At 33.5% G+C, this 27286-nt stretch overlaps 7 protein-coding genes across 19 annotated transcripts; 3 read left to right on the plus strand and 4 right to left on the minus strand.

Annotated features, from left to right (window-relative positions):
- On the plus strand, nucleotides 215–2676 carry LOC107605993 (syntaxin-124-like). Of its 5 annotated transcripts, XR_002350489.1 has the most exons (7): nucleotides 221–487; nucleotides 619–764; nucleotides 1062–1162; nucleotides 1258–1310; nucleotides 1496–1722; nucleotides 1873–2015; nucleotides 2182–2676. XR_002350489.1 is itself a non-coding variant. In XM_021106338.1 (4 exons), the coding sequence occupies exons 2-4, from the start codon at nucleotides 734–736 to the stop codon at nucleotides 2461–2463; spliced, it is 438 nt and encodes a 145-aa protein (XP_020961997.1). In that variant the 5' UTR covers nucleotides 216–487; nucleotides 619–733; the 3' UTR covers nucleotides 2464–2676. The 5 variants fall into 5 exon arrangements, 2 of the variants coding, with proteins under 2 accessions (XP_020961997.1, XP_020961998.1); XR_002350490.1 differs by having other exon boundaries at nucleotides 215–487; nucleotides 619–788; nucleotides 1496–2015; XR_001612585.2 differs by having other exon boundaries at nucleotides 219–487; nucleotides 1496–2015.
- On the plus strand, nucleotides 6276–7062 carry LOC110265139. The gene is made up of 3 exons (XM_021107957.1): nucleotides 6276–6292; nucleotides 6389–6461; nucleotides 6550–7062. Exons 1-3 carry the CDS (start codon nucleotides 6276–6278, stop codon nucleotides 7060–7062), a joined length of 603 nt encoding a protein of 200 aa, XP_020963616.1.
- LOC107607778 lies at nucleotides 7103–8268 on the plus strand. The gene is made up of 6 exons (XM_021106336.1): nucleotides 7103–7258; nucleotides 7383–7480; nucleotides 7566–7650; nucleotides 7738–7824; nucleotides 7919–8002; nucleotides 8087–8268. Exons 1-6 carry the CDS (start codon nucleotides 7112–7114, stop codon nucleotides 8231–8233), a joined length of 648 nt encoding a protein of 215 aa, XP_020961995.1. The 5' UTR covers nucleotides 7103–7111; the 3' UTR covers nucleotides 8234–8268.
- On the minus strand, nucleotides 8842–11146 carry LOC107607779. Its single transcript, XM_021106344.1, has 2 exons — nucleotides 11100–11146; nucleotides 8842–9363 (listed from the first exon to the last, which is right to left on the minus strand). The coding sequence occupies exons 1-2, from the start codon at nucleotides 11115–11117 to the stop codon at nucleotides 9031–9033; spliced, it is 351 nt and encodes a 116-aa protein (XP_020962003.1). The 5' UTR covers nucleotides 11118–11146; the 3' UTR covers nucleotides 8842–9030.
- Nucleotides 13016–15578, minus strand: LOC107607780. Its single transcript, XM_021106337.1, has 4 exons — nucleotides 15330–15578; nucleotides 13796–13916; nucleotides 13632–13704; nucleotides 13016–13543 (listed from the first exon to the last, which is right to left on the minus strand). The coding sequence occupies exons 2-4, from the start codon at nucleotides 13816–13818 to the stop codon at nucleotides 13031–13033; spliced, it is 609 nt and encodes a 202-aa protein (XP_020961996.1). The 5' UTR covers nucleotides 13819–13916; nucleotides 15330–15578; the 3' UTR covers nucleotides 13016–13030.
- On the minus strand, nucleotides 18236–21048 carry LOC107605994. 9 transcript variants are annotated; one of them, XR_002350491.1, is made up of 6 exons: nucleotides 20909–20980; nucleotides 20632–20777; nucleotides 20235–20335; nucleotides 20087–20139; nucleotides 19618–19844; nucleotides 19362–19495 (listed from the first exon to the last, which is right to left on the minus strand). XR_002350491.1 is itself a non-coding variant. In XM_021106340.1 (4 exons), exons 1-3 carry the CDS (start codon nucleotides 20994–20996, stop codon nucleotides 20243–20245), a joined length of 351 nt encoding a protein of 116 aa, XP_020961999.1. In that variant the 5' UTR covers nucleotides 20997–21046; the 3' UTR covers nucleotides 18236–19159; nucleotides 20235–20242. The 9 variants fall into 9 exon arrangements, 5 of the variants coding, with proteins under 5 accessions (XP_020961999.1, XP_016163440.1, XP_020962002.1 ...); XR_001612586.2 differs by having other exon boundaries at nucleotides 20608–20777; XR_002350492.1 differs by having other exon boundaries at nucleotides 19379–19467; nucleotides 20608–20777.
- Nucleotides 21678–26757, minus strand: LOC107608344 (wall-associated receptor kinase 2-like). Its single transcript, XM_016310161.2, has 3 exons — nucleotides 25757–26757; nucleotides 23171–23347; nucleotides 21678–22970 (listed from the first exon to the last, which is right to left on the minus strand). Exons 1-3 carry the CDS (start codon nucleotides 26661–26663, stop codon nucleotides 21787–21789), a joined length of 2268 nt encoding a protein of 755 aa, XP_016165647.1. The 5' UTR covers nucleotides 26664–26757; the 3' UTR covers nucleotides 21678–21786.

Raw genomic sequence — 27286 nt, forward strand, 5'->3', positions numbered from 1 at the left:
GCAATAATCATGTACGGAAATGGGGGTCTGTCTAAAATCATCTCAACTCTTTTGAGCTTATCTAATGCACCATACAATCTGAAGCATTAGATTAGATTGATAATAAATCTAATGGTTTATATTTAATCTATAAATAATTTATTAAAATTTACAAATAACTTATTAAAATTTATACTAAAAGACAACAAGTTTTAATATTTTAACTTTGCCCCAACAATAAAATCTAAATTTGCTAACCCTCGTTTCAGCTCCTGAAAGAACTTCCCAAAAAATCTATCATCACGGTCATGGAAGACCACCGTCATAGAAGACAGCCGCTTCTTCCTCTTCCCTCTTCCGCACCAGGTGCCTCCATGAAGCTACTCGATTTCTCAATTTCATCCAAATTCTTGCGATTATGTTTTGCCAGAAATTTTGTCGTTGAAGGCCACGCCTCCTTTTGTGCCGGCAACAGAACGGGATGATTTGGTGACCCCTCAGTCCATAGGTTAGAAAGTTGCAACCTTTTTGGTTTCTTTCGTGAAAAGTGAATGGTTCTTTTGCATGCATGTGAGTATTAGATAATGAATCTTTGGTAGAATTTTGAGTCAGTTTTGTGTTGAATTTTGTTAATTTTAGGTGAGGATGCAGTGGATGGAGAAAAATCAAGTGTTGCGGCGGCTTTGGCGGCAGCTGCTGCTGCGGGCCGAATGAAGAAGCCGTCAGTGAAATCGAAATCAGGACCTAAGACAGCATGGCGGAAGCTCCTTTCTCAGTGTTCTCAGGTTTGATTCTTCGCTGTGAATTGGGTGTGCAATTTTTTTGACGTCTTTTTTTGTCTCTTAGAATACTTTAATGGTTTTTGCATTATGGAATTGGAATGCATGGTTAAAGTTGATCTATTGGAGTGATTTTAACGGATATTAAACTGCTTTGTCTTGAAATTTTGCACTTGACCTGCAAATTTGAATGATTGGTTGATTTTGCAAGATACTTTCTGCATTATGGGAACTGATGATTGAAGTTTAAAAAAATGCTTCTAATGCTGCATATTATGACTTCAGCATATTCTTGCTTTTCAGATGATCAACCTGTTACAAGCAATTATGAAAACTCCTCATTGTATGTGTTGGAATGGTTATTATCAAGAATTGGACTTCCAGACAAGATTATAGTGAAGGATGTAAGAACATTATGTGTAAATCGTGATTTTAAATTTTAAGTTAATCAAATTTGGCTTTTATTAGATTCATTTTTTACTTTTTGCTAAACTTGTAGGATGGTGCTTTCGTTGATTCATGAACTATGGTTGTGGACGGTGCCAATTATGGGTGAGGGATTCTTTAATATTTCAGTTTATGTTTGTTGTGCTGCTAGCTGATGTAAATATAGGTTTAGGAACTAATAGATGTATTGGGTATATATTTTGTTGTGCTCACGCAAATGAAAATATGTATTTTTGTCATTGTGAAATACCTCACTAGGTGGTGGATATATCACCATTTTGTTTGTGCAGTTAGCATGTGTGGCTTGCAAAATATTCTCCAAGACTATTCTCAAAATTGGCTCCCTTCAAATTCTATCATTGAGAAAAACCCGGCTTTCTTCAACACTAGAGACATTGTCATCTTGAAGATTATTCCCGGCTTCCCTATTCTTACCAAGGTGAATTACATGCGTTCTTTTACTTCCATTGAAGCTGAGCAATCCATTCGGTCACAACATAAGTAAAGTTCACGTTTGGTAACTGTTTCTGTCCCACACAACATTACTCTATTTTGCTGAGTCTCTAGTTTTTCTTTCTTCATTCTGTTTTACATTTTGTTATTCTTCATTGTTATTAATGTCTTGCATCATTCATACATCTTTTCCAACAAGAGATAACTTCTGCAGTTACGATTTTGCTTATGGTGCATCAATAATATTCAATCATTGTAATACTCAGAGGAATTCTGAGAAACATGACAATGATAATAACTGCAACAGAGGAAGGTTCTTGAGGACATAAGTGGTTAGGAAACCTCATGACTAAAGTGGTACGGACGGCTGAACTAACGATTTTTCTTTTTTTTTGGGAAAAAAAAAATCATTTCATGAAAATTTGTATATTACCTAAGAAGGAATATCTAATTTATAATGTTGGAATAACTTTGATTACCTCAATATGAAAATTTGTATGTGGTGGTTGAAACTTTCTTGCAGAAAGAAACTAAGCAACCAGGGACAATAATGGACACAATCCAAGAGTGCCATGACACACTGATTGATATAGAGAGCAGCCTCAATGAGCTTCATCAAGTGTTCTTGGACATGACTATTTTAGTCCAATCACAAGGTAAGCAACTCAATGACATACAGAGCCACGAGTCAAGAGCCAATTCGTACGTCTGCCGTGGGTCCGGCAGTTTCAGTTTGCAAGGAAGCACCAGAAGAATACCAGAAGTCCATCTTCATTGCCATCATAATATTGATTTATTATATTGATTATAGTCCTTCTTATTGATCATTATCATATTTACCTTTTGAATTTCGGTTCATGTATATGTTACACTCTAAAATTCTTCCAAACCATCTGATAATAAATTTCAGGCGCATGAATTAAAGTTTAGCAGATAAATATAGTTTTGCTTTAATTAATGGGATATTGATTGGTGGCTATGAACAAATTGGACTAATTCAAAACCTTTCCCTTTTCAAGATTGAGACTTTCATGTTCATGGTCTAGAAGGTTATACTTGTAGTGAAATAAGAGGGGCAAAGTTTGACAAATGAAACAGTACAACACTAATGAAATGAAAAGTATAGGGAATTCAGAATATTTAAATGGTTAAAGAAGGAAAAGGGAATGAATTAAGATGATGATGAAGACAATCTTGAAGAATGTCATAGTCTGTCCAATTGCATTCACTAACCTTCTCCATTAGTTGACATTAGCTTGTTATAATTGGGGTTTAATTCATTAATAGCCACTCTAATCTATTTTGCATGCATATAATTTTGTTTTTGGGAATTTTAAAAATTTTCTTTACATGTATCACATGCTATAAATATTGTTGAATTATCTTGCTTGGAGTTTATATATTGGAGGAATGAGATTAGTTGTTTTGCACCCTTAAACGGTTAAACCTATGGTCTAAGATTTTTTTTCTCTATTCTCTTGTGCATTGTTGATTAAGAATTGCATGTTTTGTTAGAAGAATAACAAAAAATAGTCGATAGTGTAGAAACAACTATGTTTATCCCATTTTATGATAAGTGAACAGTTGAATAGTAACACTAAAATCTTTGAGGATCAAGAAAAGCTGAAAGTTTTCACCTCAAACCATCAAAGAAGATAAGCAATTAAAAATAGGAATATATTACCAATGCATCAACCAACTGTTTAAACGTATTATTTACTCACTGTAAACATTATTTGCATCTCTTTTTATATATTATAACTAGAGTGAGACCCGCGCAATGCGCGGAGAGGTAGATTACTTATATTATAAATAGATTTTAATAAATGTTATATTAAAAATATTTTAGAGAACATATTATAAATAGATTTCGAAAAATGACTTGGATTCAAATTAGTTTTTTTCTTCCTTTACAAAATTTGGATTCAAATTCTAATATGAGAGGTAACATGTGCCCAATGACTTGGATCAAATATTTGCAATATGAAATAATGTAAGAGAGAAAATAAAATAAAATTACAGCAGTAACACCTTTGAGAAAACGCCAACATAAAAGACTAAAATTAGTATTAATATAGGAACTGAGGTATATAGGTAGGTATGTGACAGCACTGTACTATACCAAGACAGGCTGGTGGTCATTAGTAGATGCTCCATTTGCATAAGCGGTCTGCACTAAATCAAGACAGGCTTGGTGGTTGTTCTTTGTGCCTTCTTTCTCATTAATTTTGCTTAGTTGCTCTCGAATAAACAAGGCAATCAGAGAAAGTATCCCCATCAATAAGATCAATTGCTCCACTGCTTAGTTGCTCTCGGATGTACAGTAAATTAAACAAGTCTATCAGCATCTCCATCCAAGCTAGCACACCTGCAAACTAGAACTAACTCCATTTGTAATTATCATCATAAAAATCATTAAAATAGCAATGGTCATAGGAATAATTTTGTTGATTATGTAAACCAATTTTTATTTTATCATCATAAGAATAATTTTAAGGATTATGTAAATCAATTTTTATTTTATTTTATTTTTATCAATTCCAGGTTACAAATTTATAATTTTCAATAAAATGAATAAAATTTGAACTTTGTTGTAGTTTTAATGCATTTAAGGATTTGCCTTGATATCTGTTAAAAGAGTCAGAATAAATGATCAAGAAAGAGGACAAATTTGCATATTAATAATTATGCACCAAGAATGATTCAATATCATAGGTTTTGATTACTTATTACAAGTATTGAGATCATTTAATTAAAGCACATAATATAAAGTTAAAATCAAATCCAACATTACACATAAGATATTATTAAAGCGCATGATACAATAAATGATATTTATTAAGATTATTTTTTGGATAAATGATATAATAAAATTAAATTAATTAGTTGGTTATCTAACTACTTAAAAATTAATTAGTGTCATCAATGAGATTCCTGCCTCTGCTGCCATCTTGACCCAATGTTTTGTGAGTCCAGAAGGGTTGAATACTGCAGGATTTTCATGGCCTGTTTTTCATTCTCTATTTGTGAATGTGTTGACTCCAACGTAGAGGAACATTATGATCTTCCTTTGTTGCCATTTTAACTGTGAATATGATGGGCAGTGGCAGAATTGGCAATGGTGATAGTGTTGGTAGTTTATGAGAAAAAGATGTAATAATGCTGAGTTTGATTAATAGTGTAACTAAGAAAGAATAGCACCATGATGTTCTATCTAGGCGTGGTGATATTGATGGTTATGTTGTGTTTTTTTTTTGTAGAATTTTTATATTAGTGAATGTATGTTATTTTATAATTTTATATTTTTATTTTTTTTATCAATTTATATTTTTTATTTACGTGAGAACGGTTCTACGAGTTCAACTAGTAAGTCATCGGTGAAACCAGTGAACCAGTAAAACTATATTTTTTATTTGCTTAATGTCAAAAAAGGTTTAAAAAATTTGTATTTTAAAAAAATACTGGAAGTTCATCTAACTATTTAAACAACTAGTAAGTCGTTAACAACTCGATCCGCTAAGCTCATGAGCTTGAGGCAACTTTTGAGCTTTCAATAAGTCAAACTTGACCTTGGTTTGGTTTGGTTTAACTAAAATTACTTAGCCTAATATAACTTTTACTATTAGTCTTTCATTTCCAAACAATCGACTTACCTTGGGATCTTTCTAACTTTAATTATCAAATTTTTAGAGCTGTTAGTTCGAACGTATCAATGTAAACTGCGCGTCTCAACAGTGCACCATGAAAATGTACACGAGTTATCTACTAGGTCAGTAGTATAAATATTTTATTTTTCCGTTTTATTAAGAAGTTTTAAGTATAAGTATTGTTGAAATAAATACAAAAGTACTTGTATTTAGGAAAGAAAATTAAAAATAGAAAGTTATTAATAATTTGTTTAAAATGTTTAATCTTTACAATATTGATATAATCTTCTTTATTATGAATCTATAATAATAATTGCAAATATAGAAAATCAAAGGATTAAATGATGCAAATTTATTGATAATAAATAAAATTACGTTATAGGTGCTTTTGGGTTAGTAATAACGCTGATATTCAATTTTTGAATTTTGAAAATTAAAAAACAGTTTGATTTACTTGTTTCATTTTATTTTGGGGGTCAGGGATCCCGCAAAGAAGAGAACCTAGTTGCTAAATAGAGCTTCTCACTCCCACGGAAGAAACTTCGCAAAAGGGGAAGAAGATGCCCAAGATAGATGATGTGAGAACAGAAGGGGAAATGGGAAGCACCGCAACAATGGAGAAGACCGGCGTGGGAGATGGCGATGATGATGCAGCAACTCATCATCGATGTGGTGCATGCCCTGTTAGGTAATTACAACTTCTCATATCCTTTAATCACGCCTTCACATTCTTCTGTTATTGATTGATTACCTTAATTATAGAAGATTTTGAAAAATAAATAAGAAAGAGAATCTGCACTAAAGAAATCAAATCAATTTCTATTAATGGACTGATTATGTCATATCTCTACTGATATTAAAAAAAATCGCAGAGATGATATCGATGGATTAAAGGAGTGTATGTGACGGGATCTTGAAAGAAAAGAGTCTGTTCAGAAGAAAAAATCTAGAGGGAGAATTGCTCTAATCAATGGCAACCAATAATAGGCATGGTAAAGGCTACACTCAATTCATTACGTTCATTGTTATTTTTGCTACTACTATTGGTTGAATTATATCTTATTATTATCATTATTGGTTCAGTTTACCCGACTCATGTGCACCACCAAGTGTTCTGATGAACTCCTCTGAGAGAAGAGTTATGGCTGATTTAGAGGTATGTAAGACCAAAAAATATTTGTATCCTATTTTTAAGTTTCAATGCTGTTGTATTTTAAATTACCTATGATGTATCTGTTCTGCAGGACATCAAAAGAGCTAACAATAGTATTCGAGAGGAACAAATTCTATTGAAGTCCATGATTGAACGCATAAATTCCATTTATGTCAAGCCTGAGTTGAAGGAGAATGAAAGACTTCTGAAAAATAGCAAGACCAATCCTATCACCACCCCTCATAAGACATGCGAAATTACGGAAAATATCAAAAAGAGTGACAGCAAGTCAATATTTAATATAGATGTGGACTCAAATATATGTCTTGATGTGTCAGATGATGAGGATGATGTCATGGAACTAGATCGAACAACCATAACCCGCCAAGATCCACGCAAAGTTGCTGTCCAACGGAGCATTCCCTCTATCAAACGCCAGAAACTGTCACCCCAGCCAAATGGAAAAGGGAAGGCGAAACCACTATCAAAGCCATGGTTCCCTGGACCTGGTGAAAGGAGAACCAGGTTCCAAAATACGGTTGAGGTAAAATCTTTGCACATCCATATGCATTTACATGTTATTATAAAAGGGATAGGTTTATAATGCCCAAATTTCGTATGTAGGCGTTCGAGGTGTACAACGACCACGCCGTATGTCAACTTCTGAAATGGGTGCACAAGAATTCCGTGGAGAAGCAGTACGAGCATCAAGCACGCCAGTTGCTGCACATGTACGCGCAGAATCGAAATCGCTATCTATTTTTGGACAGCAAAATTTGGTAGTGCAGAAGAAACCAAAGGTCACCAGTTCTTTTTTCTTCTACTTTTTGTTTTGTCCTAACTATTGTGGTTAATAAATTAGAATTTTTAACTTTGAATGATGTAGAAATAATTCTTTAACAGAAATTATTTGAACTCGAACAGGGAATAACAACTTATTTTAAAGTGGGTGGCGAGATTAACTTGACTAAGGGACAAGTAGAGATGTTTGCATATGTTTTTGATCCGGATTTATTACCAAGGTATATATTTTTTCATGTTCTTAAATAAGCTCAATATTCATTCACGGCTAATTTTCGCATTGAGTCTATGTTCACTTGTTATCAGTGAGCACATTGTAAAGATAGGAGGCTCGTCCGCAACACGTCAAGAACTTTTTTGCTTGAGCAAGGATCATACAATTACTGCCAAGGTAAAAGTGATTATCTATCAATCTAACTTAGTCATCTATATGCTCAAAAACTGGAAAAATACCTAACCATATCTATGCTTGAATTAGATTATGGAGCTTTGGGCTAGGAAATGTACTTGGGAGCAAAGAATCATTACTCTGAAGACAACTTGGTGCCTTCCTCCCTCTTTTTCAGTACGTTTTGTTATGGTTATCAAATAAGAAAGCTTGGATTGTTATTTTTTATTCTATACTTTTTTATCTACATAATTTATGACATATAAAACAGGTTGATGTATTTCAACATCTCCAAATAGAAGAGTTAATTGATAAATATGACGATTATATGGGAAAATACCCTTCACTTGAATATGTAAGCTCCTGTCCTTATCTCTTCAGTTAGCATACAATTATGTATATTTTTTGACACCTCTGTTGAACAATGCATTGTATTCAGATTTATATACCCATTCAAGATAATGAACACTGGTATCTAATGGTCATGAGTTTAGAACCAAAAATTGTGTTCCATTTGGACTCCAACTTGCCCCGTGAGCGCAAGGAACCAAGAACTGAATCTACTAACACTCTGGTATTGTTCTAAACTGTTTCAATTGATGTGGCTATGTCCCTATGATATCTCCTTCCGAATTAGTCCAAGAGACGGATAAAAAATAATGATAATTGTGTTGTTAAATGCTAAGGAACCGTCTTTAAGCTCAGCCACTCAAATTCTAAGTTTTAAAACCAGTAAAAATTTTTAAAACATTTATTATTAATTTATTATGTAAATCAAAGATATGATATAGCAGGTACTTTAAAATTCTAGCATAAAAAACTGAATTGGATTAACGTTTATGAATACTTGGAAGTTTCAAAATTATGAAGGGGTCTATCTTTAGTAAGCTCAAGTCTTTTGAGCTTTTCTAATAGACACAAAATACAAATTATAAATATACCCCACATGGGGGTTTAATAATAATAATTATTTTTTTATGTTTACCATAAATATTTTTTAAATTTAACTAATAAAACCCTTAATTCACCACACTCCAAATTCAGCCCCACTCCCAAACTCACCATACGGTACCCTAATTCCCAATTCCTTGGAAGTTTATGAATACTTGGAAGTTCAAAATTATGAAAGGGTCTGTCTTTAAAATTCTAGCATAAAAAACTGAATTGGATCTTAACATTCTTGCTAATGTCAGGCTCAGTCATTTTCTTGTGAGATCTTAACATTCTTGCTAACTTTGGAACAACAAGATCATGGTTGTGTTCATCACAAAAATCTCTCACTACCCAACTCTCAGTTACCGCATCGAAGAAAACATGAAGTTTACTTATACAGCCACATCTTGTCTCTGGTTTTGGCTCCCTAACTCGATTTTTCATATGGTTCTATTTTTCTAATCTATACCCTTCACAAGAACAAACATATGCTTTTTCTCTAACTTTTCCATCAACTATTCTACTCCTACTCTTTCGCACACTGAAGTCCCTCGTCTTGGCATATGAATTATAAAATTCGAATGCCAAGCCAAGATCAGCAAAGTGCAATTGACAAATATTTTTCATAGATAGACTTGAAAAATCAATCTTACCAATATCTTCCCAAAAGTTTATGCGATATTGATCCATATCCACTGCATCAGAAGTTACGTCTTCATCCACATGATCACTAACATTATGCACATTTTGATCACTTGTGTGTCTTTGACTATTTGATGCTTCCTGCAATTTATAGTGACTAACGTTAATTACCCAAAAAAAAATAGCATAAATTAGGTACAATTTATAATCAAATAAGCAAAATTAACCAAAAACCATTGAATTTTTAAAAAGATTCACAATACTAATTTCTGAATTTTCTTATGGCAGCTTAAACTCTATCTCGTCTCATATTTTGGTGATTAAGATCAATTATATAGATTCATATAGGGGTGGGCATGGTTTGGATTTTTATAAATCCAAACTGGATCCACTTCAGAACCAGTTTTATGGTTCATGAAACCAAACCAATACTGTGAACAAGAGGGATTACAATACAGCATTTTTAGATGATCATTTCAAATTAAACAAGAGATAGACACAACCAAGTTTCCAAATTACACCTTAGAAGCTCCACCTATTTAAAGTACATTATCTATCTCCCTCCCTTAGCATAAATATTCATGGCTAATCTTAAAACAAACATGAAAGGGTATCAATCCAAACAACACTTATCAGCTAAGGTACCTTAACCTGTCTTTCAATCATGAGCTAAAGAAGTTGCCTTCTGCAATAACTAATTTGCTTAATTGGCAAACTTCAAATCTTAACGGATGTGATACTCTTCAGAAACTGCTAAAAAGTGTAGGAAAATTAATTTGCAATAAGTAATTTGCTTAATTTTGCACTGCTATGAAAGAAGCTGTTTCTTTAAAATTTAAAATAATTTTAAAAAAATTAGCTAATTTTCTAACATTACTCAAATCTAAAACACTCACTTTACAGGCACTTGCTTAGTCAACCAATAAAATGCAACAGTTCATAATAAGCTTTAAGCAAAATGATACTACTGAAATCTAAATTAAAAGCCAAGGGCATATATATGCATGTGCCTAATAAATATGATATATAATCATGTATCAGAATTTAGGTAATTTTCGTTATTTCACAGTGACATAGTCATTTCATTTCACTACCGCACATGTTCTCAAACATAATGTAACACTAGTCAACAAGTATTCAAAGGTTTCCTTGAGTCAGTTGTTAAACTCATAATAGAACCATAAATGTAAACAAACAGTAGAGCAATTTTTAATCTAAACTCAACAACTCCGCTGTTGTAGCCTCCAAAAGTAATGAAAGAAAAAACACAATATCAAATAGCTAGAACTCATAACTTGTTCAATACTTCTATAAATAGTTTTGCATAAGAAAAATCATGATCTAGATGAACTATTTTCTTTTACTCATTTCATTAAAAAAGAATCATCTATAAATAGTTTGGCATTCTTCTTTTAATACAAATTGCATAACTAACTAAACATTGGTTACTCAAAGACAGAATATAAGAACAGGTTAACTAAAAACCAGAACATCAGAGTTTGTTACATCACTTAAAAGTAAGAACCGAGAAATTTACTTCTTACACATCCACATCCATTCTCATACCATTGTTTGTAAAATCCATGAAGCCTCATGCCTCACTATGTTAGATACCAATAGAACAATAATGGAGAATTACAATTGCTACATATGATTACCAAATTGGCATGAATCTTAGCTACACCAACATACTTGTAGTACAAAACAGAACAAATATAGACTACAACCCCTGAATCAGAACAAATAAATAGAACAAAAAAATTGAATGAAATCAACGAAAAGAAGCAATACAACAGATTCATACAAGGGAGTGGAGGAATACAACAAGAAGATAAAAGGAACAAAAAGAAAATTAAATCAATGAAGTAACTTCATACCTGAGTCTGAGGCTCCATTGTTACTCTAGAAGTGGAGGATGCAGGGAGGATGGAGCACCACAGTGCTGACAACCACTCGACAAGAGAAGAGAGAAGAGAGAAGAGAGAAGAGGGGACGGGGAGGGAGAGCCTACGAACGACGCTGGAAGATGGATTGGACGGCAACGGCGACGGCTCGGCTGAAGGGCAACGGCGAATGCTGAGACCAGCGGAGAGTAGAGTAGGTGGCGGCGACGGGTGAGTAAACAGGGGGGAAAGGAATTGGGAATTAGGGTACCGTATGGTGAGTTTGGGGGTGGGGCTGAATTTGGAGTGTGGTGAATTAAGGGTTTTATTAGTTAAATTTAAAAAATATTTATGGTAAACATAAAAAAATAATTATTATTATTAAACCCCCATGTGGGGTATATTTATAATTTGTATTTTGTGTCTATTAGAAAAGCTCAAAAGACTTGAGCTTACTAAAGACAGACCCCTTCATAATTTTGAAACTTCCAAGTATTCATAAACATTAATCCAATTTAGTTTTTTATGCTAGAATTTTAAAGTACCTGCCATATCATATCTTTGATTTACATAATAAATTAATAATAAATGTTTTAAGAATTTTTACTGGTTTTAAAACTTAGAATTTGAGTGGTTGAGCTTAAAGACGGTTCCTTAGCATTTAGCAACACAATTATCATTATTTTTTATCCGTCTCTTGGACTAATTCGGAAGGAGATATCATAGGGACATAGCCACATCAATTGAAATAGTTTAGAACAATACCAGAGTGTTAGTAGATTCAGTTCTTAGTTCCTTGTGCTCACGGGGCAAGTTGGAGTCCAAATGGAACACAATTTTTGGTTCTAAACTCATGACCATTAGATACCAGTGTTCATTATCTTGAATGGGTAAATAAATCTGAATACAATGCATTGTTCAACAGAGGTGTCAAAAAATATACATAATTGTATGCTAACTGAAGAGATAAGGACAGGAGCTTACATATTCAAGTGAAGGGTATTTTCCCATATAATCGTCATATTTATCAATTAACTCTTCTATTTGGAGATGTTGAAATACATCAACCTGTTTTATATGTCATAAATTATGTAGATAAAAAAGTATAGAATAAAAAATAACAATCCAAGCTTTCTTATTTGATAACCATAACAAAACGTACTGAAAAAGAGGGAGGAAGGCACCAAGTTGTCTTCAGAGTAATGATTCTTTGCTCCCAAGTACATTTCCTAGCCCAAAGCTCCATAATCTAATTCAAGCATAGATATGGTTAGGTATTTATCCAGTTTTTGAGCATATAGATGACTAAGTTAGATTGATAGATAATCACTTTTACTTTGGCAGTAATTGTATGATCCTTGCTCAAGCAAAAAAGTTCTTAACGTGTTGCGGACGAGCCTCCTATCTTTACAATGTGCTCACTGATAACAAGTGAACATAGACTCAATGCGAAAATTAGCCGTGAATGAATATTGAGCTTATTTAAGAACATGAAAAAATGTATACCTTGGTAATAAATCCGGATCAAAAACATATGCAAACATCTCTACTTGTCCCTTAGTCAAGTTAATCTCGCCAACCACTTTAAAATAAGTTGTTATTCCCTGTTCGAGTTCAAATAATTTCTGTTAAAGAATTATTTCTGCATTATTCAAAGTTAAAAATTCTAATTTATTAACCACAATAGTTAGGACAAAACAAAAAGTAGAAGAAAAAAGAACTGGTGACCTTTGGTTTCTTCTGCACTACCAAATTTTGCTGTCCAAAAATAGATAGCGGTTTCGATTCTGCGCGTACACGTGCAGCAACTGGCATACTTGATGCTCGTACTGCTTCTCCACGGGATTCTTGTGCACCCATTTCAGAAGTTGACGTACGGCGTAGTCGTTGTATACCTCTGAACGCCTACATACGAAATTTGGGCATTATAAACCTATCCCTTTTATAATAACATGTAAATGCATATGGATGTGCAAAGATTTTACCTCAACCGTATTTTGGAACCTGGTTCTCCTTTCACCAGGTCCAGGGAACCATGGCTTTGATAGTGGTTTCGCCTTCCCTTTTCCATTTGGCTGGGGTGACAGTTTCTGGCGTTTGATAGAGGGAATGCTCCGTTGGACAGCAACTTTGCGTGGATCTTGGCGGGTTATGGTTGTTCGATCTAGTTCCATGACATCATCCTCATCATCTGACACATCAAGACATATATTTGAGTCCACATCCATATTAAATATTGACTTGCTGTCACTCTTTTTGATATTTTCCGTAATTTTGCATGTCTTATGAGGGGTGGTGATAGGATTGGTCTTGCTGTTTTTCAAAAGTCTTTCATTCTCCTTCAACTCAGGCTTGACATAAATGGAATTTATGCGTTCAATCATGGACTTCAATAGAATTTGTTCCTCTCGAATACTATTGTTAGCTCTTTTGATGTCCTGCAGAACAGATACATCATAGGTAATTTAAAATACAACAGCATTAAAACTTAAAAATAGGATACAAATATTTGTTGGTATTACATACCTTTAAATCAGCCATAACTCTTCTCTCAAAGGAGTTCATCAGAACACTTGGTGGTGCACATGAGTCGGGTAAACTGAACCAATAATGATAATAATAAGATATAATTCAACCAATAGTAGTAGCAAAAATAACAATGAACGTAATGAATTGAGTATAGCCTTTACCCATGCCTATTATTGGTTGCCATTGATTAGAGCAATTCTTCCTCTAGGTTTTTTCTTCTGAACAGACTCTTTTCTTGCAAGATCCCGTCACATACACTCCTTTAATCCATCGATATCATCTCTGCGATTTTTTTTTTTAATATCAGTAGAGATATGACATAATCAGTCCATTAATAGAAATTGATTTGATTTCTTTAGTGCAGATTCTCTTTCTTATTTATTTTTCAAAATCTTCTATAATTAAGGTAAGGGAAGTTCTTGTGAGGAGAGAGAGTGCTGAAAACTAGGGTTTTGGTTTAGTTATGTTGGGCCAAGGGCCCACTTTGGGTCCGGTTGGCCCGGTTTGGCCCGTTCGGTCCAATCTTGGTCCGAATTCTATAAAATTGGTACCGAAATTCTCGTCTCAATTTCCTCTATCATATTAAGCCATAAAAATATCATTTTTGGCTTTCTAGAATAAATTCTCATATATGGGTTAATTAGCCGTTAATTAACCGGGTCTTACATCTATGGTGCTGACAGTCAAAATAAGCATAGCATGCTGAACATGCGTATTTAAAGAAGAGAGTGACACGTTGGGGTTTTAGTTTCTTTATAAAAATCTGCGATAAATGCCGTTTCATTCAATTTCCTTTATTATAAAGTTAATTATTAATAATTAATATTGTGTGTAATTCTTGGGCTGTTGGGCAATATCTGCTTTTGGTATTGGGCTGAAAATTTATTTGTAAATGACTAATAGAGGCTGGAAATTTCTTTTCACTCACTGTGATTAGTAAATAGGCAATTATACTTATGATTGCCAAAAACAAAAATATAGCTATGCTTGTTAGTAATACTTAATTAAGTAGTTTAATTTTGTTTAATTTAAATTAAATTTTTTCAGTCAATAAAAGTTTAAATTTAAATTGAGTTCATCCAATCAATAACTATTCATAGAAATCAATAAAATTTAAAACAAAATAAATTATGAACAGAAAAACAAATTCTCTCAAAATAAATAGAAATATTTGTGTGCACACATTAATTACCATTTTCTAAAAATTTAAAATAAATAAAAACTTCTATACTTGTTCACTATAGTTAAAATAAATAAAAACTATTAAAATCAGTAAACATTCCTACTTTCTAATCATAAAAAAAAAAGACAATTTCAACTAAACTTAAAAAAGGAGTCAATAAATCATCAATCATTGTTATCCAATCTCTATTAGTCATTCAAAATAATTCTTAGGCCAATACCAAAAATAATTATTGCTCAAGAGTTACTCAAGACCAATCCCAAAAAAAAAAAAAAATAGTTACGGACATTAAAATTAGCTTTGTAATAAAGGAAATAGAACAAAACGGAGTTTGTCGCAATGTTCCTATAAAAAAAATAAAACTCCCACATGTCACTCTCTTCTTTAAACACACAAGTTCAGCATGCTATGCTTACTTTTACTGTCAGCACCGTAGAATTTCCCTTAAGGTAATCAATCAATTATAGAAGAATGTGAAGGCGTGATTAAAGGAGATGAGAAGTTGTAATTACCTAACAGGGCATGCACCACATCGATGATGAGTTGCTGCATCATCATCGCCATCTCCCACGCCGATCTTCTCCATTGTTGCGGTGCTTCCCATTTCCCCTTCTGTTCTCACATCATCTATCTTGGGCATCTTCTTCCCCTTTTGCGAAGTTTCTTCCGTGGGAGTGAGAAGCTATATTTAGCAACTAGGTTCTCTTCTTTGTGGGATCCCTGACCCCCAAAATAAAATGAAACAAGTAAATCAAACTGTTTTTTAATTTTCAAAATTCAAAAATTGAATACCAGCGTTATTACTAACCCAAAAGCACCTATAACATAATTTTATTTATTATCAATAAATTTGCATCATTTAATCCTTTGATTTTCCATATTTGCAATTATTATTATAGATTCATAATAAAGAAGATTATATCAATATTTTAAAGATTAAACATTTTAAACAAATTATTAATAACTTTCTATTTTTAATTTTCTTTCCTAAATACAAGTACTTTTGTATTTATTTCAACAATACTTATACTTAAAACTTCTTAATAAAACGGAAAAATAAAATATTTATACTACTGACCTAGTAGATAACTCGTGTACATTTTCATGGTGCACTGTTGAGGCGCGCGGTTTACATTGATACGTTCGAACTAACAGCTCTAAAAATTTGATAATTAAAGTTAGAAAGATCCCAAGGTAAGTCGATTGTTTGGAAATGAAAGACTAATAATAAAAGTTATATTAGGCTAAGTAATTTTAGTTAAGCCAAACCAAACCAAGGTCAAGTTTGACTTATTGAAAGCTCAAAAGTTGCCTCGAGCTCATGAGCTTAGCGGATCGAGTTGTTAACGACTTACTAGTTGTTTAAATAGTTAAATGAACTTCTAGTATTTTTTTAAAATACGAATTTTTTAAACCTTTTTTGACATTAAGCAAATAAAAAATATAGTTTTACTGGTTCACTGGTTTCACCGATGACTTACTAGTTGAACTCGTAGAACCGTTCCCACATAAATAAAAAATATAAATTGATAAAAAAAAATAAAATTATAAAATTATAAAATAACATACATTCACTAATATAAAAATTCTACAAAAAAAAAAAAAAACAAACACAACATAACCATCAATATCACCACGCCTAGACAGAACATCATGGTGCTATTCTTTCTTAGTTACACTATTAATCAAACTCAGCATTATTACATCTTTTTCTCATAAACTACCAACACTATCACCATTGCCAATTCTGCCACTGCCCATCATATTCACAGTTAAAATGGCAACAAAGGGAGATCACAATGTTCCTCTACGTTGGAGTCAACACATTCACAAATAGAGAATGAAAAACAGGCCATGAAAATCCTGCAATATTCAACCCTTCTGGACTCACAAAACATTGGGTCAAGATGGCAGCAGAGGCAGGAATATCATTAATGACACTAATTAATTTTTAAGTAGTTAGATAACCAACTAATTAATTTAATTTTATTATATCATTTATCCAAAAAATAATCTTAATAAATATCATTTATTGTATCATGTGCTTTAATAATATCTTATGTGTAATGTTGGATTTGATTTTAACTTTATATTATGTGCTTTAATTAAATGATCTCAATACTTATAATAAGTAATCAAAACCTATGATATTGAATCATTCTTGGTGTATAATTATTAATATGCAAATTTTGTCTTCTTTCTTGATCATTCATTCTGACTTTTTTAACAGATATCAAGGCAAATCCTCAAATGCATTAAAACTACAACAAAGTTCAAATTTTATTCATTTTATTGAAAATTATAAATTTGTAACCTGGAATTGATAAAAATAAAATAAAATAAAAATTGATTTACATAATCCTTAAAATTATTCTTATGATGATAAAATAAAAATTGGTTTACATAATCAACAAAATTATTCCTATGACCATTGCTATTTTAATGATTTTTATGATGATAATTACAAATGGAGTTAGTTCTAGTTTGCAGGTGTGCTAGTTTGAATGGAGATGCTGATAGACTTGTTTAGTTTACTGTACATCCGAGAGCAACTAAGCAGTGGAGCAATTGATCTTGTTGATGGGATACTTTCTCTGATTGCCTTGTTTATTCGAGAGCAACTAAGCATTCTTAATGAGAAAGAAGGCACAAAGAACAACTACCAAGCCTGTCTTAGTATAGTGCAGACCGCTTATGCAAATGGAGCATCTACTAATGACCACCAGCCTGTCTTGGTATAGTACAGTGCTGTCACATACCTACCTATATACCTCAGTTCCTATATTAATACTAATTTTAGTCTTTTATGTTGGCGTTTTCTCAAAGGTGTTACTGCTGTAATTTTATTTTATTTTCTCTCTTACATTATTTCATATTGCAAATCTTTGATCCAAGTCATTGGGCACATGTTACCTCTCATATTAGAATTTGAATCCAAATTTTGTAAAGGAAGAAAAAAACTAATTTGAATCCAAGTCATTTTTCGAAATCTATTTATAATATGTTCTCTAAAATATTTTTAATATAACATTTATTAAAATCTATTTATAATATAAGTAATCTATCTCTCCGCCCATTGCGCGGGTCTCACTCTAGTTATAATATATAAAAAGAGATGCAAATAGTGTTTACAGTGAGTAAATAATACGTTTAAACAGTTGGTTAATGCATTGGTAATATATTCCTATTTTTAATTGCTTATCTTCTTTGATGGTTTGAGGTGGAAACTTTCAGCTTTTCTTGATCCTCAAAGATTTTAGTGTTTGCTATTCAACTATTCACTTATCATAAAATGGGATAAACATAGTTGTTGCTACACTATCGACTAATTTTTGTTATTCTTCTAACAAAACATGCAATTCTTAATCAACAATGCACAAGAGAATAGAAAAAAAATCTTAGACCATAGGTTTAACCGTTTAAGGGTGCAAAACAACTAATCTCATTCCTCCAATATATAAACTCCAAGCAAGGTAATTCAACAATATTTATAGCATGTGATACATGTAAAAAAAATTTTCAAAATCCCCAAAAACAAAATTATATGCATGCAAAAGAGATTAGAGTGGCTATTAATGAATTAAACCCCAATTATAACGAGCTGCTATCAACTAATGGAGAAGGTTAGTGAATGCAATTGGACAGACTATGACATTCTTCAAGATTGTCTTCATCATCATCTTAATTCATTCCCTTTTCATTCTTTAACCATTTAAATATTCTGAATTCTCTATACTTTTCATTTTATTAGTGTTGTACTGTTTCATTTGTCAAACTTTGCCACTCTTATTTCACTACAAGTATAACCTTCTAGACCATGAACATGAAAGTCTCAATCTTGAAAAGGGAAATGTTTTGAATTAGTCCAATTTGTTCATAGCCACCAATCAATATCCCATTAATTAAAGCAAAATTATATTTATCTGCTAAACTTTAGTTCATGCGCCTGAAATTTATTATCAGATGGTTTGGAAGAATTTTAGAGTGTAACATATACATGAACCGAAATTCAAAAGGTAAATATGATAATGATCAATAAGAAGGACTATAATCAATATAATAAATCAATATTATGATGGCAATGAAGATGGACTTCCGGTATTCTTCTGGTGCTTCCTTGCAAACTAAAACTGCCGGACCCACGGCAGACATACGAATTGGCTCTTGACTCGTGGCTTTGTATGTCATTGAGTTGCTTACCTTGTGATTGGACCAAAACAATCATGTCCAAGAACACTTGATGAAGCTCATTGAGGCTGCTCTCTATATCAATCAGTGTGTCATGGCACTCTTGAATCTCTTAGATTGTGTCCATTATTGTCCCTGGTTGCTTAGTTGCTTTCTGTAAGAAAGTTTCAACCACCACATACAAATTTTCATATTGAGGTAATCAAAGTTATTCCAACATTATAAAGTAGATATTCCTTCTCAGGTAATATACAAATTTTCATGAAATGATTTTTTTTTCGAAAAAAAAAAGAAAAATCGTTAGTTCAGCCGTCCGTACCACTTTAGTCATGAGGTTTCCTAACCACTTATGTCCTCAAGAACCTTCCTCTGTTGCTGTTATTATCATTGTCATGTTTCTCAGAATTCCTCTGAGTATTACAATGATTGAATATTATTGATGCACCATAAGCAAAATCGTAACTGCAGAAGTTATCTCTTGTTGGAAAAGCTGTATGAATGATGCAAGACATTAATAACAATGAAGAATAACAAAATGTAAAACAGAATGAAGAAAGAAAAACTAGAGACTCAGCAAAATAGAGTAATGTTGTGTGAGACAGAAATAGTTACCAAACGTGAACTTTACTTATGTTGTGACCGAATGGATTGCTCAGCTTCAATGGAAGTAAAAGAACGCATGTAATTCACCTTGGTAAGAATAGGGAAGCCGGGAATAATCTTCAAGATGACAATGTCTCTAGTGTTGAAGAAAGCCGGGTTTTGCTCAATTACAGAATTTGAAGGGAGCCAGTTTTGAGAATAGTCTTGGAGAATATTTTGCAAGCCACACATGCTAACTGCACAAACAAAATGGTAATATATCCACCACCTAGTGAGGTATTTCACAATGATAAAAATACATATTTTCAGGTGATATATCCACCACCTAGTGAGGTATTTCACAATGACAAAAATATATATTTTCATTTGCGTGAGCACAACAAAATATATACCCAATACATCTATTAGTTCCTAAACCTATATTTACATCAGCTAGCAGCACAACAAACATAAACTGAAATATTAAAGAATTCTTCACCCATAATTGGCACCGTCCACAACCATAGTTCATGAATCAACAAAAGCACCATCCTACAAGTTTAGCAAAAAGTAAAAAATGAATCTAATAAAAGCCAAATTTGATTAACTTAAAAGTTAAAATCACGATTTACACATAATGTTCTTACATCCTTCACTATAATCTTGTCTGGAAGTCCAATTCTTGGTAATAACCATTCCAACACATACAATGAGGAGTTTTCATAATTGCTTTTAGCAGGTTGATCATCTGAAAAGCAAGAATATGCTGAAGTCATAATATGCAGCATTAGAAGCATTTTTTTAAACTTCAGTCATCAGTTCCCATAATGCAGAAAGTATCTTGCAAAATCAACCAATCATTCAAATTTGCAGGTCAAGTGCAAAATTCAAGACAAAGCAGTTCAATATCCGTTAAAATAACTCCAATAGATCAACTTTAACCATACATTCCAATTCCATAATGCAAAAACCATTAAAGTACTCCAAGAGACAAAAAAAGACGTCAAAAAATTTGCACACCCAATTCACAGCGAAAAACCAAACCTGAGAACACTGAGAAAGGAGCTTCCGCCATGCTGTCTTAGGTCCTGATTTCGATTTCACTGACGGATTCTTCATTCGGCCTGCAGTAGCAGCCGCCGCCAAAGCCGCCGCAGCACTTGATTTTTCTCCATCCACCGCATTCTCACCTAAAATTAACAAAATTCAACACAAAACTGACTCCAAATTCTACCAAAGATTCATTATCTAATACTCACATGCATGCAAAAGAACCATTCACTTCCCACGAAAGAAACCAAAAAGGTTGCAACTTTTTAACCTATGGACTGAGGGGTCACCAAATCATCCCCTTCTGTCGCCGGCACAGAAAGAAGAAGCGGCTGTCTTCTATGACGGTGGTCTTCCATGACCGTGATGACAGGTTTTTTTGGGAAGTTCTTTCAGGAGCTGAAACGAGGGTTAGCAAATTTAGATATTATTGTTGGAACAAAGTTAAAATATTAAAATTTGTTGTTTTTTAGTATAAATTTTAATAAGTTATTTGTAAATTTTAATAAATTATTTATAGATTAAATATAAACCATTAGATTTATTATCAATCTAATATAATGCTTCAGATTGTATGGTGCATTAGATAAGCTCAAAAGAGTTGAGCTGATTTTAGATAGACCCCATTTCCGTACATGATTATTGCATGCATCAGTATTGAAAAAATCAATAATTATGAAACTTAAGGCGCCATGTTATTCATTAATTATTGATGCATGAAGCTAAGATTCAAATACAAACCTGCCTGCCACACACAACAATCAATTATTTATTTGAAGATATTGAATAATTCATTTTACAAGTCCAAAACAAAATCCAAAAACCATAGTTTTTGTTTTTTTCTTCCATTTAAATACATTCTTCTAAAAAATAGTAAGTTATCATGTAAATACAAATTCTATAGTCTTTTAGCATCTAAAAATCTCATACAAATTTTAAAAGATTTGATGAACGGTAAAATTTGCTCTTGTGTATATATAACATAATCCTCTTTTTCTATTTCGAAATAAGAAATACAGACATATATTTTTACTACTTTTTATCTTCTTGCCAAGCATTCTTTAGAAGATGCATTAGCAAATAAGTCTCGAGTAAATTAAAGATGCATGGATATAAACTTATTGGTTATACAAATATGAACATGCATTGTCATCTTCCATTACCCAATAATGACATGGAATCTAGGTTTAAGGCATCAACCCCAGTACTAATATCACTTATTACACCACTCCCATCTTCAACATGAAAGGCAGATGAGGATGCAATAATCACTTTGTTGTTGCCGCATTCCTCAACTCTAAGTCTCTCAAGTTCCATTGCCACTTGTTTCATTGAAGGTCTTTCCTCTCCCTTCAACTTCAAGCATCTCAATGCAATATTGCCAAATTCAGCAAGTGCCTCCTCTTTTGCCTCTTCTACAATGTGCTTCTCCACAATTTCAAGTAAACGTCCCTCTTCCATTGAACGTACAAAGTGTTTTGCAAGGTTCTTCTCATCTTCAGGCACATCAAAAGCGAGTGCTTTCCTCGCGGTAAGTAGCTCCGCCAGCACAACTCCGAAACTATACACATCGCTTTTCTCAGTCAACTTGCTTGTGTGAAAGTATTCAGGGTCAAGATACCCTAATGTTCCTTGCACCAATGTGGTTATCTGTGTTTTATCAAGAGGAACAATCCTTGAAGCTCCGAAATCGGAAACCTTTGCGGTTAGATCACGATCAAGGAGTATGTTACTGGTTTTCACATCTCTGTGTATGATGGGAATGGAAGTTGCAAAATGCAAGTAAGCCAAGGCTTCAGCAGTTTCTGCCGCTATTCTCAATCTTACTTTCCATGTAAGCTCTGATGATATTTGTGTATAACTATGAAGATGATCATGGATAGTACCATTTGGAACGAACTCATAAACAAGCAGGGGAACCTTTGTTTCTAAGCAACAACCCAAGAGCTTAACCACGTTTCTATGGTTGATTTGGGAGAGTACAACCACTTCATTGATGAAATGCTCAACTTGACTAATGTCACTGATTTTTGACATTTTGATTGCTACAACTCTGTTGTCCAATAAGAGTCCTTTGTAAACGGTTCCTTGACCACCTTGGCCAAGGACATTGCATTCATCGAAGTTGTTGGTGGCTTTCTTTAACTCTTCCACACTGAAGACTTTAGCTGTTTGAGTTGATCCTTGATGATGTGTTGCAATTTGTTGTTGTAACAATAGCCCACCATTTTGTTGAAACAAGTGTTCTTTCAGTTTAATCAGCTTTCTCTTTTTCAAAGCGCAGTAAATGGAAGAGCACGCCACGAGTAGGGCTATCACACACACACTAATACCTGGACACAAACAATCATTTGTTAACTATTATTAATTTAATCAATTTAGTTATTATCTAATCTATCTTTTATATAGTAAACACAATCTCTTTGGCATCCTAAAACTTTTTTTTTCTCTAATCTTATAAGCTCCACCATATATGGAATAATCGAGAAAAAATAATTAAAACAATAATGCTACATGGTTGTGGCTGACTCACTCAATGCAATTATGAGTATGATCTGTGTGTCGGGTTTGGGCTTTTGGCATTTTGTTCCACTGTTTCTCCCATCTCCTTTCAGTCCCTTTGGACACTTACACGTGTAGTTTCCTGGTGGGTCGTTGTGGCATGTTGCGTGTTCGACGCAATCATTGGGTCCAAGGCACTCGTTAATATCTGAAAGGAATGAGTAAGCTTAGTTATTAATTATGACAATATATACGAATAGGAGAGTGCTAGGTAAACAATGACTGTCTTAAATAATATGAACAATTATGGGCAAAAAACCATATTAAGCCACATGCAGAAAAGTTTCAGCGCGGTCACACTGCGCCACACCGCCATGTGCCGAGGCTCCAAAACCTCCGGGTGCAACACCTGAAGTACGTCGGGGCTATTGTACGGCATCCATATAAACTGCAGAACAAACCCACCCTTATCAGGGCAACTGTACGACCCAAGTGTAAAATATTTAACTAAAATGCATCAGTTATTAATTAGAAGACTAACCTCCCTGGACTGTAACCGGTCTATCCTAAGCCTCCAGACTTGTCCGCAAACAACTGCGTGCCTAGCAACATCATGATGTACGCACGGACATATCGGCGAACAGTGTCATCATCTGCATCCTCAGGGCACTCACCAAAGGTCTCCTGAAACCAGCTGCAGTTCACTGCGTACTTCTGAACCTGACTGGGAGGAGGTATAACTCCTAGCAACTCCTGGAACCAGACCCAGGGTGGACGGCCTCCATCGATGTATATATGGAACTCTGACAGGCACCCGCTCACGTAACGGCCATCGACTGGCAAACCCAGCTGGTATGCCACGTCATGGAGTGTGATCGTGCACTCTCCGAACGGCATATGAAAAGTGTGCGTCTCGGGACGCCATCTCTCCACGAATGCACTGACAGTGTTATTGAAGTTCGAACCATACTGGTTCGAATTATGTATGGGAGAAGTTCGAACCATCTTGGTTCGAATTATTCAAAAACGTAAAACACTAAATCGAACCATCTTGGTTCGAATTATGAAGGAGTGCAATTCGAACCAGCTTGGTTCGAATTGTATTAAAATACACTTTGGCTCATTGCTGAAACGAAATTGAATTTGGCGCATTTTGGTTACAAGTTTCTTGCTCTGGCTCAATATGGTTTTTTGCCCAACAATTATCAATTAAATAAAAATATATTATATCTTAATTTAATGTTACTAATTAAATTTAAGATTAATTTACTCTTTTAATTCTATTAATTCATATTGTTCATATATTATTCAAAAATGTTGTTGGTTACTTATAATTTTCCATACAAATATTATTGCATATGATTTTCACAAAATGGGTAAGGAGGAGTCGGTTTTAAGCGAAAAGGTTCTATAGTTAAATTATCATGTGAAGTTGCATTACTTTCGCAGAAGTAATAATATAAAGAAAATAGAGGAAATTGGGGGGTTATATTAATGGTTTAACATATTGAATGTTTCAACCAAATAAGAGATTTGTATGACAGGTCAATAGCCCTCAAACATGATAGAGGAAAAGGAAAACAGAGTTCCAAAAGAGTACTGCAAAATTTACAGCTTAAAATGATTCAGATATGCACCAATTCTGCATCTACCGAAACAGCAAAAAGTTAAAAGTAAATTCACTCATATATTCTATCCATACACAGTCCCCATAACCCCATATCCTCAATGTAAATATTTGTTTACTGATAAATCTAAATGTAATTGTATGGATGGGTTATGTTGCCACCATTAGATAATAATAACAACTATGATTTTGTTCGCTTCGTTTTGCATTTGCTGGAATTTATGCCGTACTACTCCATACTTCTCATTTTGGAGTCAAGCGTATATCAACAACAACAATAATAGCAGTAGTAATATAGAAAATTAGTTTTTACAATAAATAATATTAGTCAATTTTTTAATTGTCAAAATTACTATTTTAATTTTATTTTATAAAGAGACTAAAATTTATTTAGAATTTAAAATATAAAATTCAATATTTAAAAAAGTCAGTCAAACAGCGCGAGTGGCCAAAAGAGATGTTTTGTAGTTGTTTTCATCATGTCTCAAATAAAGTCATGATCCAAAATATAGTTGGACCCAATAGAAGAACTCCAGATCCAAGATCATTCTAAAAACAGGTACCACGACTATAATTAAGGGGGGAGATTCAGAAGTGGTGACTAAGTCATCACCATCTTCATAAATACTCTCTCTAATCCAAATATTTTTCCATTCTAATCTTTATAAACCTGCATAAGACTCTTATTGATTTATGCATAATACGAAGTACTTTTCTCACCACTTTCGAACTATTTTTTTAAGTCCAAATTAAAGCACCTTTCAGATCATTCCAGGTGTTGGATGAATTTGAATTTAACTAAATACGGGCCCATCGTTAAATAATTTGTAAGAAATTGATGATATAAAATCAAATCATATATTGTGGTAATATACTGGAAAAAAAAGTAAATTACACATAAATAATTATTTTTAAAAAAATATTAAAAGATTTTTAAAATTAATTTAGTAATTAATTTTAGTGTAGCTACTAGCAAGCCAAAATACATACCTTCCAGGCAACCATCATGGTGATAAGGATTACCCTGAAAACCAGGAAGGCATTTGCATAGGTAACCAGGACGCTTCTCTGAAGGCTGACACGTGGTGTTTGGGCCTTTACATGCATAGCTGGAATTCTTCTTCTTGGCTTCTTCACAGGTCTGGTTCCCAACACTCCAATCCAGCACCACCGGAAACTCAGTATTCTTAAACTCGTTGTTCTTCAGATCGCTGGACACAAATTCGTAGCCTCCTTTCTCCTCCGCCACAAACGCATAACCGCAAGCGTTGAACTCAATTTTCCGACTGTTGTTCAATAGCGAGTTTTCAAAACTATAAGAGATTACCGTTAACACTTCTTCTTTGACCTCGGGCTCGGGTATGTTGATACGGCAGCAACCAGTGCCAGTACAGGACCCAGTCTTTGCATCACCGAAATCTTGGCAGTAGGATAAGCATGTCTTAGCATAGGGTTTAGAACGGCCTGAATGGGGAAACGAATACCCCACGACTATTCCCAGTGTGTCACAGCCAACGGTTAAGAACACGTTTCGGCTCCATGAGATGCTATAGTTTTCAAAGAAGAATAACTGATCGGTTTCATTATTCTTGCTTGTGTTGTTCTGGTAGCAATCACTGGCTACCGGCAATGAAACTCGGAGTTCAGCGGGGTCCACAGATATGCTTAGGACTTGTAGGTCGGAGGCCAAGTAAGGGACATGGTTGGTGCAGTGGATGAGGAATTCGGGGGCGAGGGAGGACTCCTTGGTGGTCCCAAACGGGAACGGAATGTTCACGTTGCCGCAGCAATTACTTGACTTCTTGCAGTTTGGGCCTAATTGTGCTGCTGCTACAAAAACCATCCACAAAAGAACAAGCAGAAAAAGAAGCAGATTTGATGAATGTATAGCACACATGGTTTGTTTTATCACCTTCCTCTATCTGCGTATGTGCTCCTTACTATCCACAACATCACATTTAAACACACAACGCTTTCTTTGCCAATTTCACAAGACTTGACTGGGAAAGAATGAGGAGCCAATGGAATATTTATAGAATGTGGACAATGGAGATTTAGGGAGTATTAGAGATATAATCATTAGTGTTATTTTTTCCCATCAGCTAAAGCTTTTTGGATGAGTGGTATCATGATATGGTATTAAAGCCTTAGATCCAAAAGATCCTTAGTGAACCTTAAAATCAGTTTAAACTTTTGAGAAGATGTTTATTATTGTTAGTACTCGGATGATTATTCTAGATAGTATGAAATATGTTCATTTTGTAACTCAACAGCCCATTGTACACATTATTTATACACATTGTATAAATAATCCATTGTCTCCCTAGCGATATCCGACTTGACTTCAAGTCTTCCCCTAACTAGTCAACTTTTTTCTTTTTCAAATTTTAAATCTCAACTAATTAACTGATTTTAATTAAGAACAATAAATGTTTTTATCCACAAATTAAATATTTAAAATGTCAATAAAATTACTAAAAATAAAAATTAATGTTATACTCACAAAAAATAAACCTAATC

This window comes from Arachis ipaensis, chromosome B07, assembly GCF_000816755.2.
Source record: "Arachis ipaensis cultivar K30076 chromosome B07, Araip1.1, whole genome shotgun sequence".
Classification (NCBI taxonomy): domain Eukaryota; kingdom Viridiplantae; phylum Streptophyta; class Magnoliopsida; order Fabales; family Fabaceae; genus Arachis; species Arachis ipaensis.

Bases quoted from the DNA above. Each gene is read 5' to 3' on its own strand.
- LOC107605993 (XM_021106338.1), top strand. From the start codon at position 734: ATGGCGGAAGCTCCTTTCTCAGTGTTCTCAGGTTTGATTCTTCGCTGT. The intron at 789-1,061 runs GTGTGCAATTTT...CTTGCTTTTCAG, and splicing joins GATTCTTCGCTGTGAATTGG to ATGATCAACCTGTTACAAGC. The intron at 1,163-2,181 runs GTAAGAACATTA...ACTTTCTTGCAG, and splicing joins ACAAGATTATAGTGAAGGAT to AAAGAAACTAAGCAACCAGG.
- LOC110265139 (XM_021107957.1), top strand. The intron at 6,462-6,549 runs GTATGTAAGACC...TCTGTTCTGCAG, and splicing joins GAGTTATGGCTGATTTAGAG to GACATCAAAAGAGCTAACAA.
- LOC107607778 (XM_021106336.1), top strand. From the start codon at position 7,112: ATGTCAACTTCTGAAATGGGTGCACAAGAATTCCGTGGAGAAGCAGTA. The intron at 7,651-7,737 runs GTAAAAGTGATT...TGCTTGAATTAG, and splicing joins ATCATACAATTACTGCCAAG to ATTATGGAGCTTTGGGCTAG. The intron at 7,825-7,918 runs GTACGTTTTGTT...CATATAAAACAG, and splicing joins GCCTTCCTCCCTCTTTTTCA to GTTGATGTATTTCAACATCT.
- LOC107607780 (XM_021106337.1), bottom strand. From the start codon at position 13,818: ATGGCAACCAATAATAGGCATGG. The intron at 13,705-13,795 runs GTAAAGGCTATA...TTATTGGTTCAG, and splicing joins GCAACCAATAATAGGCATGG to TTTACCCGACTCATGTGCAC. The intron at 13,544-13,631 runs GTATGTAATACC...TCTGTTCTGCAG, and splicing joins GAGTTATGGCTGATTTAAAG to GACATCAAAAGAGCTAACAA.
- LOC107605994 (XM_021106340.1), bottom strand. From the start codon at position 20,996: ATGGAAGACCACCGTCATAGAAGACAGCCGCTTCTTCTTTCTGTGCCG. The intron at 20,778-20,908 runs GTTAAAAAGTTG...TGTTAATTTTAG, and splicing joins GGTGACCCCTCAGTCCATAG to GTGAGAATGCGGTGGATGGA. The intron at 20,336-20,607 runs GTGTGCAAATTT...CTTGCTTTTCAG, and splicing joins GGTTTTTCGCTGTGAATTGG to ATGATCAACCTGCTAAAAGC.
- LOC107608344 (XM_016310161.2), bottom strand. From the start codon at position 26,663: ATGTGTGCTATACATTCATCAAATCTGCTTCTTTTTCTGCTTGTTCTT. The intron at 23,348-25,756 runs GTATGTATTTTG...CATTCCTTTCAG, and splicing joins CCATGATGGTTGCCTGGAAG to ATATTAACGAGTGCCTTGGA. The intron at 22,971-23,170 runs GTGAGTCAGCCA...GTTTGTGTCCAG, and splicing joins CATACTCATAATTGCATTGA to GTATTAGTGTGTGTGTGATA.